A 20,577-nucleotide genomic window follows, 5' to 3' on the forward strand; every position below is an offset into this window, starting at 1 on the left:
AGTAGGCAGCCCTCAATCTGTTATGTGTTAAAATAGAACAATCCAAAACAGAGAGGCACAGACACAACTATGTGATTTCATTGTCTAAAGGAGACAGAAAACCAGTGGGGATTCTCTTATCAAGACTAACATCTTCCCACTGGTTAATCTAACTGGCTTTAAAATGTTCCGCAAATGCAGATCTAGGATAACAATCTTTCCGTCGTGTTTCCTTCTCTATTTTTTTTTTCATCATTGGCAAGAATGAGTGAATTGGATTGACGTGGAGGTGATAGAGGAAGAGAAATAATCTACACGTCAAAATGACAATGTATATTACATGGTTAGTAGAATGAATGGTACGTGCAATGTCTGTGGGTATTTTCATCTGCTGTTGTACAATGAGCACTTTTTTTTTTTTTTTTCAAGTGTATCATCGAGATCACCTCCAATTCAAAGCAAATTAAGTGTTTGTTTCAAGGATCTCTTTCTATGAGTAATATCACTTGATAAATGTGGAACTGAAGTAAGAATCTAAGTATTCACTTGTTGCTATTACTGAATTGTGTATATATAGATGTCATGCCTGGTACTTTGAGTGTAGTGTGGATCACAGACCTTAGCACAGAGTGTGCTGTTGAAGTGAAATACAACAGATCTAGGAAATCAAGCTCTGATTGTAAAGGTAAGGCCTTGCATTTTTGATTGACTACATATGATACTGTTTGGTTGAAATGCCTGCTCAGGAAAGAGAGTTAGAGCTGTGCAGCTAATACAAATATTTATGCATGTATAGAACTTAGATCAGTCTGTGTGTCCTTGTATATAAGTGTATATGTAAATAAAATACATAAATACATAAAGTTTGTCTTCAAAGAGAGTTGTATGACATTTTTCATTTAGCAACAGCCAAATACAGGATGATAGTAATTTTAAAATGCTTATTACGTATGCATGTGCCTTCACACAGATGAAGTGTTGTAGTAATTAATGTTAAAAATTATCCATTAATTAGCAATATTAATGCAAATGTGCTTTGAATTTAAAGAATTCCAGGTGAAATCTGGTATCCATGAAACAGAATGAAAAATCTGTTTGGGAAAAAAAAAAAAAAAAAAAAAAAAAAGGGGCTAATCAAGGGACATTTTGAACATATTGCAAACAAAATATGTTTATACATATTGAGAAATATTAATTGACTTTCTGCTAAAACATCTCTTTATATCAGAGAAAACATTAGACTAATAGCAAACAAAAGGAATATATAATGAAAGTTGAAATATAGTCTTGATTATCTGAACATACAATAATGTCTGCGCATTGTTGAAGGCAAAGTCCCTTCCAAAAGATATACTTGTCAATTTCTTATCAGGGTATAAGAAGGATTTAGTACCCACATGAGACCAAATAATGTTATGTTAAATTTAGTTTTGTTGTTGTTGTTGTTGTTGTTGTTTTAATGTTTATTATTAATATATTGGTTATATATTTTCACCCATATTGGAGCAATTATGTGCAAATTATATTAGATCCAGTGAGGAGAGGAAAAACTAAGACCTTATAATGATCCTCTGATTGATTTTTGTTTTATATAGTAATGCAAACATGCAGAGAAAGGTAATGATCTGTTTTACACCACAATGAAAAATATTTTATTATCTGCATGGACCTAAAAGAATTTACCGTAATGCTTCTGCTTCAATATCAATAATTAAAACTGTTTATGTTATATAACTTCAATTATGTGATCACGATGCAAGACTTGCATAAAAATAAGGTATAAATTTGTGATTTAATCAAAATCAAACATTACAAATATATGCAGTAGGTGATACTAATAATTTCTTTCAGTGACACCTGAGGTTATATCAGTTGCAGTTATATAGGTATTCTGAAGCATCTTTAAGAAGTCACACATTAAATCATTGTCCAGAAGAAATAAAAATAGCAGGAAAAAAAAAAAAAAAGTATGAAGAGATATTAAAACTAAATTAATCTATCATCTCTCTAACTTGTATCTAGCTAATGCATGCATTTAGAAATGTAGAAAACAATTACCATACATATATCATTCTACCATTCTAGCATACATATAATAAATACTCTGGGAGTTTACAGGAGTAAACATATTTATCCCCTTGCATGCAGCAGATTAGAATAGTAGTTTCTGTCGTTCCTCATTACTTTCCCCATATAAAACTGTGCAAGCCCCTGTAAGTGCACCATGCTTATACATCACACTTTTCAGTGTGATACATACAAAATCTCTAGTTTCCACCAACCTATACAGGTATGGCAAGAGTAGGAGAAAAAAAAAAAAAACAACACCTCAGTACATATCAAACTAGGGAAAGAATTTATAATGAACTGCGTGGAATTATGATAGAAAATTATGTAATTTAAAGAAGAATCCACAATGCTGAATGCTTTTGATTCACTCCTGTCTATGAAATTTTTTTTGGACAGAGTTTTCACAGCAAGCTTGGCTCCAGCTGTACTGAACATGAAACTTTCTCGAAGATAGAGATTGCAGGATATGATAGTAAACATTGAATAAATAGCTACAAAATTAAGAACAAAGTAACTTTTAAAATGTACAAATAATGCAGGGGTTATTGTGTTCTCTGGGAGTTCGTGGCACACAGAGACTTGCATATGTGGTTATCTAACTAGAAATATTACAATTTTTTAAAGCCAACAGTTTTAGAGTTTATCATTACAGAAACACTGCTTCAAACAGCTTAACAACTTTGGTACTAAAAACTGCTGCAAATCATTTTGGTATTTAGACAGTGCATCATATGTTATCAATATTTATGCTTGTAAAGTTGATTTACCTTATCAAGACTTACACGTATAGAAAGCAAACTACACAAATAAGATAAAATACTTGAAACAATGGTATATTTTTTCACTTGATTTTGTGCTCAAATTCACTTTAGATCTAAAATTCAGTCTATATAAAAATTCATTGCATATGCTTAGGCAGATTGCTAAGAAGTACTTGAAAACTATCATTGATACCTTGACAATAAAGTTCATAATGTTCAGGCTACAGCATTCATGATATCAATACAATTGTTCATATTAGCTATGGAAGAATATTAGCTTCTTATGTGCTGAGGACTATGAATAATATCAATCTGATTATTAGTGGCTTCCTCAGAAGCCACAGATACAGCATAAAGCTTTGATGATGTTAATAAGATTTAATGTGTTAATAGGAACACATTAAAGCATTTAGACATTCAGGATAATTTGTTGTATGCAGAAATATGCAACAGTTGGGGGGTATGATCCTTCAGTAGTGGGTATTCCATTCTGCTTAGTATTACCATTGGCAAGAAATTCAGATATTAATTAGATCTGTACCTTTAAATTCATTTGATTTGTTGAACTGATGCAAAAAATAGTATCATATATTGGACATATGCCCCATATAAATGTTAGAAGTATAACATTTTCTCATAAAACAAAAATTAGATCCACACTTTTATATAAGGAAAAGACTTTTCAAGATTTAAATTTGAATATATTATTTTCATTATCTGGGTGAGAATAACTGGGAATATGAATATGCTCCTCTGAAAACTGAAATTTAAAACATCTAGGAAGAACAACAAGGTCCCAGAAGACACGGGAACTACCCACACCCTTAGGCAGGGAAGATGTACTCAGATACAAAGACTTAGGTTGCAACTTAGTCACTTACACAAGGAGTGCTCCTTTCTTTTAAAAGCTCCAAATGGTGCTTTGCTTCCATAAAGCAAACACTTCTTTCAAGAAGTAATGTGGCTGTTTTTTTATAAACTCTCCCTTGTTTTATAGCTGATGCAATATAATGTCATTATTATTACCGTTAAAGTAAATTTGCTTTTGTTTGTTTGTTTTTTTCTTCTTACCTTTTGACCGAACAACAACAACAAAGCTATAGACATTTCTAGGCGTAAATTCTCACTTAGTTTTGGATTATTATACTTTCCTTTTTTAACACTCATCATCCCTTTTCACAAATAGTCCCTTTTTAATCCACTGCATGTCATTACATAGAGTCTCTGCTTCTGCAAATGCTCACTATAAAAGAAAATACTTTCTGCCATGAATATTCATGCTGAATTTTCTGTATTGGCTGTCCAGCTCCATGCATAAACATATTTGACAAAATGCCTGTATGCAATACTTAAGTTAGTATCTTCTCTTGTTTGTTAACATATTACTTAAATCTGAATTTGAGTAAATAAATTATGTCTTGTTCCCTAAATTATATTAATATTATTTGTTATTATAAAACTAGTAAAGAAAGTTTAGAGACCTATCCTTCTTTTTAGATTGAAGCAAGCAGCTTTTCTTATTTTGTGGTCAGATCTGGGAGAAATTTAAAAAGAACTCTGTGACCTTTTATTTGGAGATTTTTGTGACGTTATAACATTCTCATATGTTTGGAACTTTACAACTTTTTTCCAAAACATATTTCCATGACTTATTCTAAGAAATATTCTTTTTGGTCTTTGTATAAACAGAAAAAATGAAATGTTGTACAAAAATCACATAGTCTTAAGAATGTGTTGTCAGCGTCTTCTGTTTAACTAATCTTACACTCCAGTGCATGACAAAATTAGGGACTGTATATCATACAAATGGAATGGATTTACAATATTTTATTAAAACCTCATTACTTTTCAGTTCAGTGTTGCAATTTCCTCAGTGGTAGAATGGTCAAGCAGCTATTCCTATATCCTCATAAACAAAAACAAAAATTAGTAGATTTGTTGTTGACTTGTTTTAAATGCATTACTTGTATAGCTGTAGATACTTTAAAAACAGACAAGACACTATAATGCAATCTAATAAAATGTTTGTATTATTTTGTTTTACATGCCGTCACAAAGAGAAGAAATGGGAAAACAAATCATAAGCCTAATATTGTCAAAACAACTCATGCACTTTGTCTTTCAGAGCTTCTTACATTGATTATCCAAAAACTTCTGCCTATGACTAAATATTTTTAATTGCATTAGGTGAAATGAAAATGCAATTCTCCAAACACTAAACCTTTCTGACCTGTGAGTACTAAGCATATCGATAAATTTACTTAGATACTAAGTGACGTCTTAATAGTCCCTCTTGGCTTAATATGAACTTGCATGACTTTTCTAGATAGATGACCCTGCTCTAATCTTACAATTATTCTTCCTCTTCACTGCAAATTACAGCACTTGAACCTCATGTAATTTCCCCTCAGAGAGCAGATTTTCTCTAGTTGTTCTAAGAATGATCCTGAGAGAAACAGATCTTTCTCTGCTTTTTATGCAGAAATATGGCAGCATTCTGTTCCACTGTTTGTAAAGTGTCCTTGGCAAGGTAGGACACTTTACAAACAAATGAATGAAAAAAGAGGTTTCTAAGAACTTGTAATGTTAGGAAGATCTTAGACAAGTATTGCACAGGTATTACACAAGGATTAACGGTATCCTTTTTTTCCACATTTTCATTTGATTTCTGACAAGAAATCAAGAAATAAGAAATAAGTTACATATATTTTGTTGACATGTCCAAAAGAGGTGATAGTGATGAAAGATTGAAAAAGGTAAGTGAGCCTTGTGAAAAATGGACCATGAAGACCAGATGCACGGAGAGCTAAGTCTAGTTACATCAGTGTGTAGAATGAATCGTAAGAGAACAAAATGGAACTCCAGTATGCAGCATCCTAGCTGCCAGCTTTACCACTTTAGTATTATGTTCAAATAAGTGTTGAAGAACAAACCAGAGGAAAAAGTATATTTATTAAAGGTCCATGAAAGGGAACATGAAAAATTTCAGTGCTAGAAAGAAAATTAAGAAACCCTGTACAGCCCCACTATGGCAATACACAGTTTAGAATAAAATGGAAGAAAATTTATTTTAAAAATGCATTTGTTAAAATGCAGTTTGTGGCCCAGCTCCCAGCAACTGAAAAGTTTTACAGTGGTTTTGGAATATTTCTATTCAAGAGACATGTTACATAGTTACAGACTTATGTGCCGAAAGGGAAGGTGAATCATCTGCTTCTGCTCTCACTGTCGTCATTGTAAAGAGAATTTGGCTGTCCTTAACCTATAAAGGGAAAATATTCAGAGAGTAAACAAAGAAATCGAAAATACAGTCTATTCTAACATTTTTGTTTATGTTCTCTTATTTTATTTTAATACTTTTATACATGCAATTCTCTTTTATGTGAATCCACAGTAGCTCAGCCTTCATCTAATCAGACTTTATCTTTTTTTAGTGTTCTAAGTTTTACCTTGTATGTAGTTGGATAATCTCTCCATTCTTCTCTGCTACTGGCCCCGTTTATCTCTTCTTTTTTTTTTTATAACTTCTAATTTGGTAAAAGTTCTAATGCTGGCGTATGCTGAGCTAATACAAAAGTCAAAGTGAAATTTCTAGGAAACAGCATTTTGCTTAGTTTCGCGTAGAAATTGTAAATCTTTCCTGGTAATAATGGGAAAGGAGTGGCTTCATGCAAACCTTATCCTGAACAAAAAGAACTGTGAATTTATGCTAGAAAGACTACATTCTGTCTCCCACAACCTGCAGAACTTCTGTGTCAGTGGAGTTTGGCAAGATAACTAAACAAGAAAAGATAGCAGTACTTTGATTTTTAAAACCCAAATTATGAAATTAAGCAATATGCAGCTTGTTTTTCAGAGAACATAAATAAATAAATAAATAAATAGATAGATAAATAAATAAATAAATAAATAGTGACTCTAATTTTGGTCACAGTCTCCTACCTTTGACTCATTTTTACCTCCCTACTTTCTCCAAAATTTTCTGATTGTCCAGGTAAATTTTGGTTTATTACTATCATTATCACAACTCCAGGACACAACTTTGGGTTATCATCCAAGTAAAGCACAATTCTTAGAACTTTTTTAGTGCTTTGTATAAGCACAATTATTGTGCATAAAGCTTAACATTAGCACTATCCTCCAAAGGAATAAGTCAGAGTACATGTATTTGACAATCCTCAGCAGGATGTTGAAAAATGCACTGAAATGTTATAAACATGTACTTTTTTTTTTTTTTCTTAAGTGTAAGATACCTTGATGTTCTCAGCTTTCATATGCTTCCTTACCCAAAGTAACAGAATGAAGTTTTTCAAATACCCTGTTAACTAATAAAAGGAGCAGTCAAACCATAATAGACCTAATTGCATTTTAAAACTTTTAAAAGTTAATAAACTCCTCAGAAATTTGCTTGAATTTGTATTTTTTCTTGAGACATTTTGGCAGCAAGTTACATGTTACACAAAATTTGTGACAAAAATAGGTTTATTTACATTCTTAATTATACAGATTATCGGTGTCCTGGATCTGCTGATGATCTAAGCACACTTTGGGGCATTAGCCTAAAGTTCCATGAAATTAAACAGGATGAAATGCACATTGTGAGATTAAAAGGTACTTTTCACTGTTTAATTTGTTTATGGAAAGAAAAGGAGAAATTGAAACAAACAAACAAAAAAGAACCATGAAGAGAGAAATGTTTTTTACCTCAGTTTTCTTATAAATTATTTAGCAATTTAAATATATTTACAGCTGTATTTATTGTTATTAGTAGTAGTAGTAGTAGTAGTATTTAATAATAATAATTAACATTAATATTAATATTAACTATAATAGTAATTATAATAATAATTCACAATTGCAGTAAAATAGCTATGTACTGAAACATTTCAGTGAACTATGCTGTTCTTGGGTCAAACCTTGTCACTTTGTAGATAAAGGTTTGTTGTTTATTTTGTTGTTGTTGTTCTTTGTTTGTTTGTTTTTCCTCAGATTATCTTCTTAAAAGGAACATGAAACATTTATTGAATCAATCTGAAAAAGCATGTCTTGTTTCTGCAATACTCTTCGTATATATATAAATTCACATGTACACATCCACAAAACATACTTCTATTTTTAGCTTAAAAGTTAATAATGCCTCTACATATAAAATATAGGGATGTGTAAGCTCAACTTCTCATAAAATTTACTCTAACTAAATTTACTTTACTTTTTCAAATCATCTAGTTAACATGTTTCTTTGTTAACAGGAAATTAGTTCCTAGAGTCTATGCTATTTATCTGACTTCTTGTACTATCATCATGAAGATGCTATCATCATCTTCATATTTAAGTTGAAGGGATCTTACAGAAATGACTAATATAATTTAAATTTGTCTCGCATATAACACGTGATTAGTTAGAATCAATAATTCAGTTGGAAGGGACCTTCAAAAAACACCTAGTCCTGCCTGACTAGACCTCCCTGACCACTTCAGAGCTAACCAAAAGCTAAATCAAATTAATTGAGGGCATCAACTGTGTGTTCCAGTGTCTGACCACCCTCACAGCAAATAATTGTTTCCTAACATCCAGTCTGAACCTCCTCAGGTGCACCTTTGTTCCTTACTATGTATATTGTCATCAGTTACCAGAGAGCAGAGACCGGCACCTCCCTTTCCACTTCCCCTCCTCAGAAAGTTGCACAGGGCAAAGAATTTGCCTCTCAGCCTTCTTTTCTCCAGACTGGACAACCCCAAGAATCCTCAGCCTCTCCTCACAAGTCATGCTTTCCAGCTCTTTACCCATCTTTGTTGCCTTCCCCTGAATGTTTTCAATACCTTAACATACTGTTTAATTAAATACTTAATAATTAAATACTACACAACAGTTTTCAAGATCTAACACCATTTCTTGAAATGGCAATGTGAAAACTCTCAGCAGTACTCAGAGGGAGCTATTAATCACATCTTCTTTCTAGAAATCATAGTTAAGTGTTTTAGCTGTTAATTCTCACCAGTGATGCTAATGAGTAGCATATGTACACTGGTGCAGTACTTCTAACAGCAAACACATGAGAATTCACTTAAAACCATGACAAAGTATAGAAAAATGGGAATTACAAATGACAACCTAATGTGATCAACTCACTGCATCTAAACTTGAAATTAAGATATAAACTACAGTACAGGGGACAATGTCAATCTTACTAATTACCTTAAAGGGAAAGTAGACTGTACCAACAGGAAAACAGAGATACTTTATTTTATAATGGGATTTGGATTCTGAGTTTTAGTCCCCCCCAGAGCACAGAGCAGATTTACAATCTGGTTAAAGTCCACTTTTCATTAGAAACACCACCCTCTGACAGCATCCACGGAAACCTCCCTGAACTCTGTAAACAAAGGGAGGTCTTGCTTCATGCTAGATGTTTGTTTGTTTAAGTTAAACTAAACAGTTGCAAAATAGAGAAGTTGGAAATTCATCAAAATCCTCCACTGATGTTTTTCAATGTCACAATTAATTTGGAAATGTTGTATGATGAATGTTGTATGATGTGCCAAGCTAAATTTTATTTCTAATAACTCATATTCCTACTGCAAGTATGCTAATTTGCTGGCATTCTTCATTCCAATTCAAATGTTATAAAGGTGAGTTCAGACCAGAGATTTCTTACTGACATGGATGGTGTCAAGCTAATTCTGAAGGACTTTTCTGGTAATATACACAGTAAAAGCATTTTGAGACAGGAGGATTTTAACACAAATGTACTGTTATTGATTTTGAATTAGTTTAAAATTAGATATTACTCTGATTTGCTGTACTAACAACAATTTTCAAGTCACATCCTAGTTGTTTACTACTTTATGTATGGAAAATGTACACTGGCTCTTGAATGAGAAGGATTTTCTCATTTCCACTATGCAGATCCCAGAGCCCAGTACATCTCACAAAACCAGATACAAAAAATAAATCTTTGAGAAACACTAAGTCTTGCTGGTCATTAATATGAAACAGTAACATTGGAAATAAAACAAAACAAAACAAAACAAAACAAAACAACAAAAAAAAGTGATGCATATGCCCATGACATTTTCTTATTTTTAGCTGTACAACAGCTTTTTTTCTAGATGCTCTTCAAAACTTTAAAAGAAGAAAGGTTATTTCCATATGGATCACTTTCATAAATGACGAACACAATCACTACACACGGGCGTATAAAGCACATAGCAATTATGTAAAACCAATTGTGGCTGTCTAAATCTTGGCTTTGAAACAAAAGTTCATGGAGGAAATGCTGAAAACTACTTGGCAACATTTGTTGCTAACAATGCAGGTTAATAACCAGCATTGGGCCTGATTCTGATCTAACCGACTAGTTTTGCACTTGCATGAACTTTATTGATTTGCATTAAATTATTTGTGATGTTCACTGATAAGTGATCTTATCTGTGACCTGTGGCATAAAATCTGCTTCCTTATTCATAAACAATTATTTGAGGAAACTTTAAACTATTTCATTATTTATTACTTACACTCATTTGACCTATATATTGAAAAAAAAAAAATAATAAATTTAACAGGAAAGACATAGGAGTTTGTCATTCTGACATATGCAAAATGTCACTATTTAATGGTGTTTTTGTTTTGTGTTTGTTTTCAGAATAATTAGGAACAAATATAACAGTATCAAAGAAAAATATTCTAAATATTAAAAATCATTCATTGCTTTCCAAGACTGCCATGAAATATTTGAAGTTGTTTACTAAAACTCTATTCACATTTATTCATTGATAAGATGTTGTTATGGAAATACTGTTCATATATCAGTTCTCATTTGTTATAGCCAGATGTTCTTTCCATAGTTTTCTTGAAGTGAGACATAAGAATTATAAATCTTCATAAAGTTTCAGACTAGTTTAATTTTTATTATTTTTTAAGACCATTAATAATGTTTCATTTAAATAATATCCTGTTGACATGAAAAATAGATTAGCCTGAGTGAAAAACATATACTTTTGGGAGTTGCTAATTTATGGACAGTTTCTATGACCTCATTTTTACACATATTTAATGACATAAATGAATAATAAGAAAGAACTAGAATAGTTGGAAAAAAAAAAAAAATATATATATATATTTATATATATAATTGATTATGTTCTGTATTTTAGGGAAAACATGTGCAGTCACAGACCTTTAAGAGTCACAATTATATTTTGGATTAATACGATTTACGTCAGATTTGTGAAAAAATGATTTCTCCAGAACTGCATGTATATTTTTGATGTACCAAATTATAATGAGTTGGTTTTATTTGTTATCTTCTTCATGGAAACTGTCATATCTTTCACTTTTTTCTTAGTTTTCTGATGATAAAATAAAGAAGGGAGAAAAAACAATTACAAGTCTTTTCAACTTAAAGAAGCTAACTCTGTTAGATGCTAATAAATATTCTTGCAACTTCTAGGAAGTACAGTAATAATAAAGTAGCTGGTACTTAGCTTAATCTGCTTTACAGAGAAAATTGCTTCCTGTGGCTGAAATAGATTCTGTAACTAACCTTTCCAGAAATAATGTTAATAATTTACGAAACACTGTTCTTTACCATCTTGCCATGAAATATCTATTTACTTCTTTATTTTTTCTTTGATGTTGCTTTTTATGATTGCATCGAAGTCATTGTTTTTAATCTCCAAATTGCCTTTCATATAAGATAGACCATCTGCCCGCAGAATCAATACAGAGTAAGAAACATGTTACAGAAAGTAAAGGCCATGCAGAGATGTCCGGAGAAGAGAGATGAGCATTCTGAAAACGTGTTTAGACTGATGTACATGCTTCTAATAAAACATTTTGCTCTAGTTAAACCCAGCTAGATTTTAAATAAATATTCCTGGGCTCCCAGTCAATCTTTTAAAAGGCAAAGACTCTTCGGCAGAGAGGATGTGTTTATCTTCTCCTGAGGGCCTACTATTCACAGAAGGATATTGTTAAGCTTTGTTTGCAGTCCAAAAGTAATATAATTGTTCATAAATGATAGACATGAAGACATCTCCCTATAGTGAAAATAAAATACATACATACATATATGTATATATGTGCATATATATGTATATATGTATGTATGTATTTTATATATATATGCAATATATATATATATATAAACATTTATATATATATAATGTATGTATATATATATACATATACACATATAACCTATTTCACCTGGCTCTAGGACACTCCAGAAACTCCAATAAAGTCTTTATATTAGAGGTAGACAACTAGACTTCCTTTACTGTCAACAACAATAACTGTTTACTTCTGGGACGTTATTCAGTTGGCCTACTTTAAATACCTCTTCTGGAGTGTGAGGGTATTTGCTCTAAGTGCTCTATTTCTCACCACTGATTAGGAAGAGCTGCTATACAGTTAGCTGAGAAGTAGATAACTGAATGGGAGTGACATAAATTTATTGAAGAATGAGCCATGTCATTGGCTAATCAAGACAAAACATGTCATCTCCGCCCAGTAAAATCTGAGGGAGTGGAATTATGACTGTTTTTCTAAAAGTGGCTTTTTACTGTTTTTCACCAGCAAATTTGATTTGCACTACCACTATTCCAGTGTTTGGGGTTTCCAGGGTATTAGACTGATGCTCATGTTTTGAATAGGTTGTGGTATTTTTAACTCCAAGCCCAAACTATCCTTTCTAGGTACTTTGCACTCTTTGGTTCCCTTGTCATGCTTTGTTGTCTGCTGTGAAAGTACTTAAGGTAAAAAGGTGGAAATTTCATGAAATTTGTTTCACAGGCCTTTCTGCATACAAGTGAGCAGATAGTACCTGATTTTTGCATAAAATTGGAAGAAATGATATTGCTCCACTAATAGGTGGGGCTCTATTTGAATAAAAAAAAAAAAAAGAGAGAGAGAGAGAGAGAAAAAAAATAGGGACAAAGAAAAAAAAATGTGGCTGCAAATTTTTGTGGAAGAGTAGAGGACACACTTAACTTTGTCCCTCCTTTCAGAAAATGTCTTGGACTAAAAGTGTCATTATGGATTCAGCAGAAAATAAACCTCATGACGGCATCCCTTTGAACAGACCATGTGCAGATATCAAGAAGTCATTCAATATCTCTTGATATCAAGATAACAAAATGGGTAGCACTAGTTTTTCTACTTCTTGCTCTGACTCTGCCCTTGTTGTACTTACCAAAGCAAGTTAAACCTGGCCATTACTGGAGCAAAGGTGTTTGCATGAATCAGCCAAACAGTACCTAGTATTAAAATGTGTGTTCAGACTTGTTTGTGGAGGCATTATGGAGAAATATCTTCTGGGACATTTCTTCATACAATGTTATTGTCCATGTAGCAAAAGGAAAAGATTTTTCACTGGGTTCAAATTTCAAATAACTAAATGCTTATGCATCTGTCAGCTGCCTCACCCTATGAGTTTATACCTCACAGAAGTTTTATAAGGACTAAAGGATTTCTAATTGTATTGAGAGATACTTCTATTTAAATAAAATGAATGACTGGATTTTCAGAAATGCCAGGTATTCAGGTACTGTTAAAGTCAAAAGAATTTTCTCAGTAGCCACAGGGGGGAAAAAAATCGTTTTGGCTTGAAGGTTTCTATTTCACAGTTAAAATTTCCAGACCTGCAACCCACATTCAGACTCCCAGTTCAGAGATAAAAGATGGCACACAATTCAGAACAATTCACTCCAGTGTGTCTGTTTCTAAATAATGACCTCCATTTCTTCTGTGCCACCATTAATAGGATGACATAAGAAAGATTGAAAAAGTGAATCTCAGAGTGAAGGTCCAGTTATTTTATGAAACTGTATTTCCCCCTTTTTTAACCTGTTTTGGTACTCTTGAAGCTCACTTTCCAGTCCAAAGTTAATGGCTGTTTCTGTCAATATCAGAAGTATATCCATGTGAACCACTTCAATCCCTGTATTATCTGAGTTTGGAAGAAGTGGTTCATCTATCCAGAATTTTCTATAACAGTCTCAATAGAGATTTTTAAAGTGATTTTTTTTTTTTTTTATGATGTCATGCTTAAATATTTAAGACTATGTTCAACACAAATGATACAATACCATTACCAAACTGTGAGGTACAGCAGGTGATTGTGTTCACTTCCTATTCTAGAGCATTTTTGACAACAGTGCCCTAAATCACTATGGAAGATTATTCATTTTAAGTGTTTTGAGTAACTTTGGAGTAACTTTTTTTTTTTTTTTTGAGGTTACTTAAACCATTATCTCACTTTTTAGAAGGCATAATTGTTATGCAATTCAAGAAGTAATTTTGATAGATTATCAGATGCCAAATAGAGGCTATTTGGAACATTGCCAGAACTATAAATGACAAAAACTGAAAGTTTTGTCATTTGAACAAAAACTTTGTTCACCTTCATTAAAATACTCGCACTGTCCTTCATTAGAAGTAGTGCAAGCTAAACATATTCAGTGTTATCTGATCTACTCAGCTTTGAGCTTGTCTGGTAAAAGGCAATAGTTAGATTTCTTTAATGATCAGGTATATGTCTTTTGAAGGGCAAACTCTGTAGAAGTTTTCTGTAGAAACTTATGGACAAGAATTTCTTACTGCTGTGATTGTAATCTCAATAGTACACAAAATGTAAGTCACCTGTCCCCTATTGCTAGAGAATGGAGACACACAGACTGTGGGAATTGGGAAGACAGTTTGGCAATGATTCAAAGTAATAATAGTAATAATGATAAAGACTGTTTTGAAAAGAGACAAGATTCTGTCTAGTCCCATAACAATTCCTAAATGATGATTTAAAGAGCTGACCTCTGGGAGGATGGAGGGTAAGGGGGGAGACAAAACAAATGAACAAACAAACAAGTAAATAAAACGCTTTCTGGCCTTTAAAAAACTCAAAGCAATTTCTGGATAAGAGATGAGTCTATTCTTGGAATAATCTTCTACAGTACAATTAAAAGGAAAATATGTCTTTTTTAAATGTATAAATCAACATAAATATACTAAATAGAATCATAAACCTTGTCTTTGGTTCTTGTGAAGCCATTAACTTAGAAATAGTCATTTAGTGACATTAGATCTGTATGACTTTTCTGGAGACACTGATATGAATTGGCAAAGACTTCTGGACTGACTTCTCAGTGCTGTTTGGATAAGACAGAGCATTTTAGAAGATGCTTGTATCATGTTTACAGAATCACAGAATCACAGAATTTCTAGGTTGGAAGAGACCTCAAGATCATCGAGTCCAACCTCTGACCTAACGCTAGCAGTCCCCACTAAACCATATCCCTAAGCTCTACATCTAAACATCTTTTGAAGACTTCCAGGGATGGTGACTCCACCACTTCCCTGGGCAGCCTGTTCCAATGCCTCACAACCCTTTCGGTAAAGAAGTTCTTCCTAACATCCAACCTAAAACTCCCCTGGTGCAACTTAAGCTCATTCCCCCTCGTCCTGAGACCAGGTACGTGGGAGAACAGACCAACCCCCACCTCGCTATAGCCTCCCTTGAGGTACCTATAGGGAGCGATAAGGTCGCCCCTGAGCCTCCTCTTCTCCAGGCTGAACAAGCCCAGCTCCCTCAGCCACTCCTCGTAGGACTTGTTCTCCAGGCCCCTCACCAGCTTCGTTGCCCTTCTCTGGACCCACTCAAGCAGCTCGATGTCCTTCTTGTAGCGAGGGGCCCAAAACTGAACACAGTACTCCAGGTGCGGCCTCACCAGAGCTGAGTACAGGGGAAAATAAAAATAGGAAAATAAAAATTTAAGAAAATAAAAATAGTCACAGGTTACCTCCAGCTGTTTTGTTTTTTTGTGTTGTTTTTTTTTGTTTGTTTGTTTTGTTTTGTTTTTGGCACACAGATTTCACTAGTTGGATTGCCAACTATCCCAACCAAAAACTCTGTTTTAGTCTGTATGCTGCTGTCTATTAAGTGGTATCTAATGTAATGAATATGCCGGTTCAATGAATCTCAAGACTATAGGACAAATAGTTTGCCCACCTAGGTTGCAACAAACCCAATCAAAAAGAACTGCTAACAATGTTGGTGATATCTTACTGTATGACTTCTGAGGAGAGAGGTAACTTGTACTGTGGAATGTTATGTTTGGTTAGTTATTAATTTTTTTTAATGTTATGAAGAAACACAAGAACAAATGATTTACAGCTTCTCCCAGCTAACTGGTGTACAAGTTTCATTTAATTTACTGACCTAATAAATTAAGACTGTCCTAAAGTCCATGCAGCCCTCAATCTTGTGTTTTATTACCAACTATTATTGCTGCTATCATGCAGCAAGGCGTCTCATAGGTTAATTACAATTTACATGATGAACCAGATGAACAGACTTTTCTTTGTTCCTCTTTGATCTTGTATTGAATAGGGGAACTCAATAGGTTTAAACCTAGGGAAAAGTTTTATATTAAAATGTAGAACTAACTATCATAGTCACATAGTATAGCAAAAGAAACAAAAAGAACAAAAGCAAAAAGGAAAACAAAAAACTAGACAGAATCTGATGTTTACCATATTAGATGGAAAATAATGGTAAATTTCCAGGTACAATATTTAAGTGTTGCTTTATCCATTATTTGAAAGAATAGTGAAGTCTGCTAAATAGATAGTGCTTGAAGTGCACATCATTATTTAGGTGAAATGAGTAAAAAATGATGCAGTATGAGGAAAAAAATAAGGAATTAAAAAAAAATAGAAACTGTCAAAAACAGGAACATAGGATGTGAAGAAAAGGAAACAATTTCTCTACCAGCTTAGGAGAATCTTAGGCTGAAAGTGAATATGAAATTTATGAGAAGAAGGAAACCATAGGGGGATCATGAACAGCTTCTCTAAGCAATACTTAGAATTTCCTGGAAAAGGGGAGGGAGTCAGGCATTCACAGATACGAGACCACAAAGTAAAGGAATTACTGACATTAATGTTAAAGCTTGGAGCAAGTCTCGCTCAACAGATAAGACCAGATGACAGGGCAAGTAAAGAGTTCAAGATAGCAAGTAATCTTTTTAGGAGATGAGATCTTTTTAACAATTCACAAGGTTTTCAGAGAAAAGAAAGGGCTCTCAGGAAGAGTGGTAGTGAAGGTGATTCATTCGATACAAGAGGGAAAGAGGGAAATGACAAAGAAAAAAAAAAGGATAAAGTAGATGAACAAATTGTGTAGAAAAATAAAACAATTATTAACAACATGTTAGGGAGAATTCAAAACTTTGCACCCAGGGAAGTATCTATGAAGCTTTTTTAAGCAGATTTCAGGCTGCAGTTATAGATATTTAAAGAGAAAAACCTCACTGTGTTTCAAAGAAGTAATTATAATTGACTTTTAACTTGAACATTTGTAAATAAATAAATAAATAAATAAATAAATCAGGAAAAAGATGGTATCAAAATATCAAATTTTATTTAGGACACTCTCACTTGGGAGAAAGGTTATTTTTCAGTCGAAACCAGGTAATTCCACTGGTCTTTCTGTTACAACTCCAGTTAAATTCTGTTTAAGGTACACAAATCAAAGCAATTAGCAGATGAATTAAGTTGTTAGTGGAGCAATAAGTGACAGGAAGATTATTAGCAGGAAGATTATTAGAGCAGACTTTAAATTTAAAATTGGGGGGGGGGGGAGAGAAAGGAAGGGAGAGAGGGAGGGGAGGAAGGGAAGAAAAGAAGGAAAGCAGGAAAGAAGGAAAGAGAGAGAGAGAAAGAAAGGGAGAAAGAGAAACAGAGAAAGAGAGAAACAGAGAGAGAGAAAGAGAGAGAGAGACAGTGAGAAAGACAGAAAGAGAGAGAGACAGTGAGAAAGACAGAAAGAGAGAGAGAGAGAGAGAGAGAGAGGAAGGAAGGAAGGAAGGAAGGAAGGAAGGAAGGAAGGAAGGAAGGAAGGAAGGAAGGAAGGAAGGAAGGAAGGAAGGAAGGAAGGAAGGAAGGAAGGAAGGAAGGAAAAATTCATATTCCAAATACAGGTAGAATCAAAATATGAAACTGTTTAGAATCATTAATGATCAAATCCAATTTAGGCTTTTTGTTTGTTTGTTTTTGTTTTTTTGTAAGATTCTCTAAGTCTCATAAATCTCATAAGAAAGACATTCTCTAAGGCAAGCAAACATTGTAATCCAAGGTGTTAGGGTCAGAAAGTGTTGTTCACTACATTTTCAAATATATCATTCTTGATGTCTTGAGTCAGCCAGCTTGACATCTTGAGACAGCCAACTGAGGCAAAAAAGAAAATAACAGCTAGAAAATAACATACCCTAGATATGGCATTATAGCAATGAGAACTGGACTCCTTTGTTCACATAACAAAGTGGGCGACTGAAACTTGTTCAGGTCCCCACAGTTCTTTGCACGTCACTGCAAGAAGACTTTTCTGAAAATTATGCCTTATCCACAAGTTACTTAGACTTTTCTAAGGGTTAGAAACCCTTGTTCCAATCATATGTCCAAACACAATAATAATCAATGAGAATTATAGTATGCTCTTTAATTCAGAAAGTATGTTACATATAACTAATGCATCATAAGATTAATTTCATGATGTCCTGTATCATCCATCAGTTAAAAGCAACAAAGCCACCATTACCAGATGGTTTAGATGATGCCTGATACATGAATTAACTGAGCTTGGTGAGTTTTTCAAGCATCTGTGCAGTCTCAATGAAAGCAATAAGATCATTTCTCTTTATTTCTATGGCTCAAATCCATTGTGCATGTATCAAAAACTTACTATACAAAAACAGGTGTTAATGCAATCCCATCTTGTTCTGTGATGTCATTCTTCAGAAAAAATAGGACTTCATGAAGAAAGGAGTATCTTGTGGCATATACCAGTACCAGAGATATGCTTCTTATTGAATAATCAGAACTCTATATACATATGCTGGTGGTTTCTATTCTTGGTAGGAAAGCCCTGTCTTTTAAATAAGTCCTTTTGAAAGGCACAAACTCAGATTTTCCAAAGGACCCTACTGTAAAGAGTTTGTCCTTAAAAATCTGTGCTGCTACCTGAAAAAATAAGAACAAGACATTGCTTGGTTTTACCCAGAGAAGTTGGGTTTTATTTGGTTGTTTGTTTGCTTGTTTGGTTGTTGGTTTTCCTAGATTAAACTATGTTGTCTTTACATTTCTTGAAAAGCATATGAAGTATTATGTATTAGCGCAGTCATCTGTTATCTCTGTGATCTACAAAACAAGTATTAATTATAAGAATTATAATTTACTCTGAACATAGTAAAGCACAAACTAGGGTGGCTTGTTTTCTGCTGAATACTTTCCAGCTCTGGATGTTATTCTTGTTAGCTCTCTAGTGAGAAGGGTTTAGTTTGTTTCCAGAACTAACAAGTGTGTCTTTATCTTCAGAGCTGCCATCAATTAAGTGAAGAACATCACTTAAAATCTAAGGACCTACCTTCTGAGAGAAAGCAATCTTACAGGTAAGAAGAGGAGGCCTTAAACTGTGTTCTCCTATGTGAAAAATACAGAGTCTGACTAAACGCATTTTGTCAGCAGAGTTTGCTACTTCAATATCTCAGCTCAGTGAAAAGGCTGTTACTTCTGGTCTTAAAAATAAGTCGTGTCATTTTCTCTTTGCAGGGAATTCTTTCATCCAATCATATTCCTGTATGCAAATATACCATAGCTGGTACAGATAAAAAAGCACAAATAAAGCTAAGGGCTCAGTCAGGACAAAAATCACTGTGCTTCCCTGATACCTCATTTCACCTGTGTTTCAGGAACGTCCTCAAACTCCTCATTTGACAATATGAAGAAGCAAGGCTCAGACAGCAATCCCGCTCCAGTTTTGCCAGCACTGCCAGAACCACTCAAAGATCTGAAAATTAAGTACACCAAGGTTAGTAATGTTTGTGTTTGTTAACTTCTCTGATGCATTCACCTCAGACTGTAATATGTGCACATTTCATCTTATATGAAAGCAACATTATGTCAGTGTTTAAAATGTTTATTCTGATCTTTTTATGATATTATGTATGTTAGTAATTAATGTTTAGTGATCCTTTTACCTGAAGTATTTCAGGAAGTGTGCAAGTGTGAGAGAATCATTTCACATTTCGTTGGGAACTAGTGTTGTTTTGTCTCTTGAAACAAAAGTTTCTGCAGAAAGTTTCTTAGAAAGTATAAATGGAACAAAGAAGGAAAGGTTTCTGTTACTACAGTATTTTTCAGAACAGTGAAAACAAATTGAAATGCTAGGGTTTCACATTGTATTATAAGCAGATTTAAATAATTATGACAAATATACTTATGTGGAAAAAAATGTGTGAAAATGAAACTAAAGTTCATTCTACTCACTTAATTATCTTTGAGATAATGAATCTATTTTTCAGCCTAATCAGGTAACAATAAAATTCTACCATTGCTAATTATTCAATTCTATTAGAAGCATTTTTTTAGTAATAACTTATTTACATATGCAGTTAGAAACAAACAGATAAAGAGGGTCTGAGTCCACTGTTATGTTCCCGGCTTGAAAGGCCCTTTTTTTCTGTAATATCATAGCACACAGGTATCTTCAAGTATTTTGAACACATCATTGGCAGAAGAATACTGAAACTCTGCCCCTGAAACTTTCAGATAGAACATTTGATCAGAAAGGACCTGTTCTCTTTGGAGATTTCTCATTTATGGTTCTTTCTTATTTCTTATTGCCACTGCTATAGAAATAATTTTTACATTCCCAGAATTTATTTTCTTTTCTAACAGAAAAGTATCCATCAATTATCTAGATTAGTTCTTTTCT

At 33.3% G+C, this 20,577-nt stretch overlaps 1 protein-coding gene across 2 annotated transcripts in view; it reads left to right on the top strand.

Moving 5' to 3' along the window:
- Window positions 1-271: 271 nt before the first annotated feature.
- ALDH1A1 (aldehyde dehydrogenase 1 family member A1) overlaps window positions 272-20,577 on the top strand; it is a gene marked incomplete at both ends in the record, with an annotated part of 56,061 nt that continues 35,755 nt past the window's right edge. The window contains 2 exons of one of the 2 annotated variants that reach the window (XM_084305449.1): window positions 272-342; window positions 19,605-19,671. In XM_084305449.1, the coding sequence (XP_084161575.1) occupies window positions 320-342; window positions 19,605-19,671 (90 nt within the window). Of the gene's footprint in view, window positions 343-19,581; window positions 19,672-20,577 lie in introns of those variants that run through there. The other variant, XM_084305448.1, reaches the window with a different exon arrangement.

The sequence above is a fragment of the Netta rufina genome (assembly GCF_964035555.1).
Source record: "Netta rufina genome assembly, chromosome: Z".
Taxonomy (NCBI): Eukaryota; Metazoa; Chordata; class Aves; order Anseriformes; family Anatidae; genus Netta; species Netta rufina.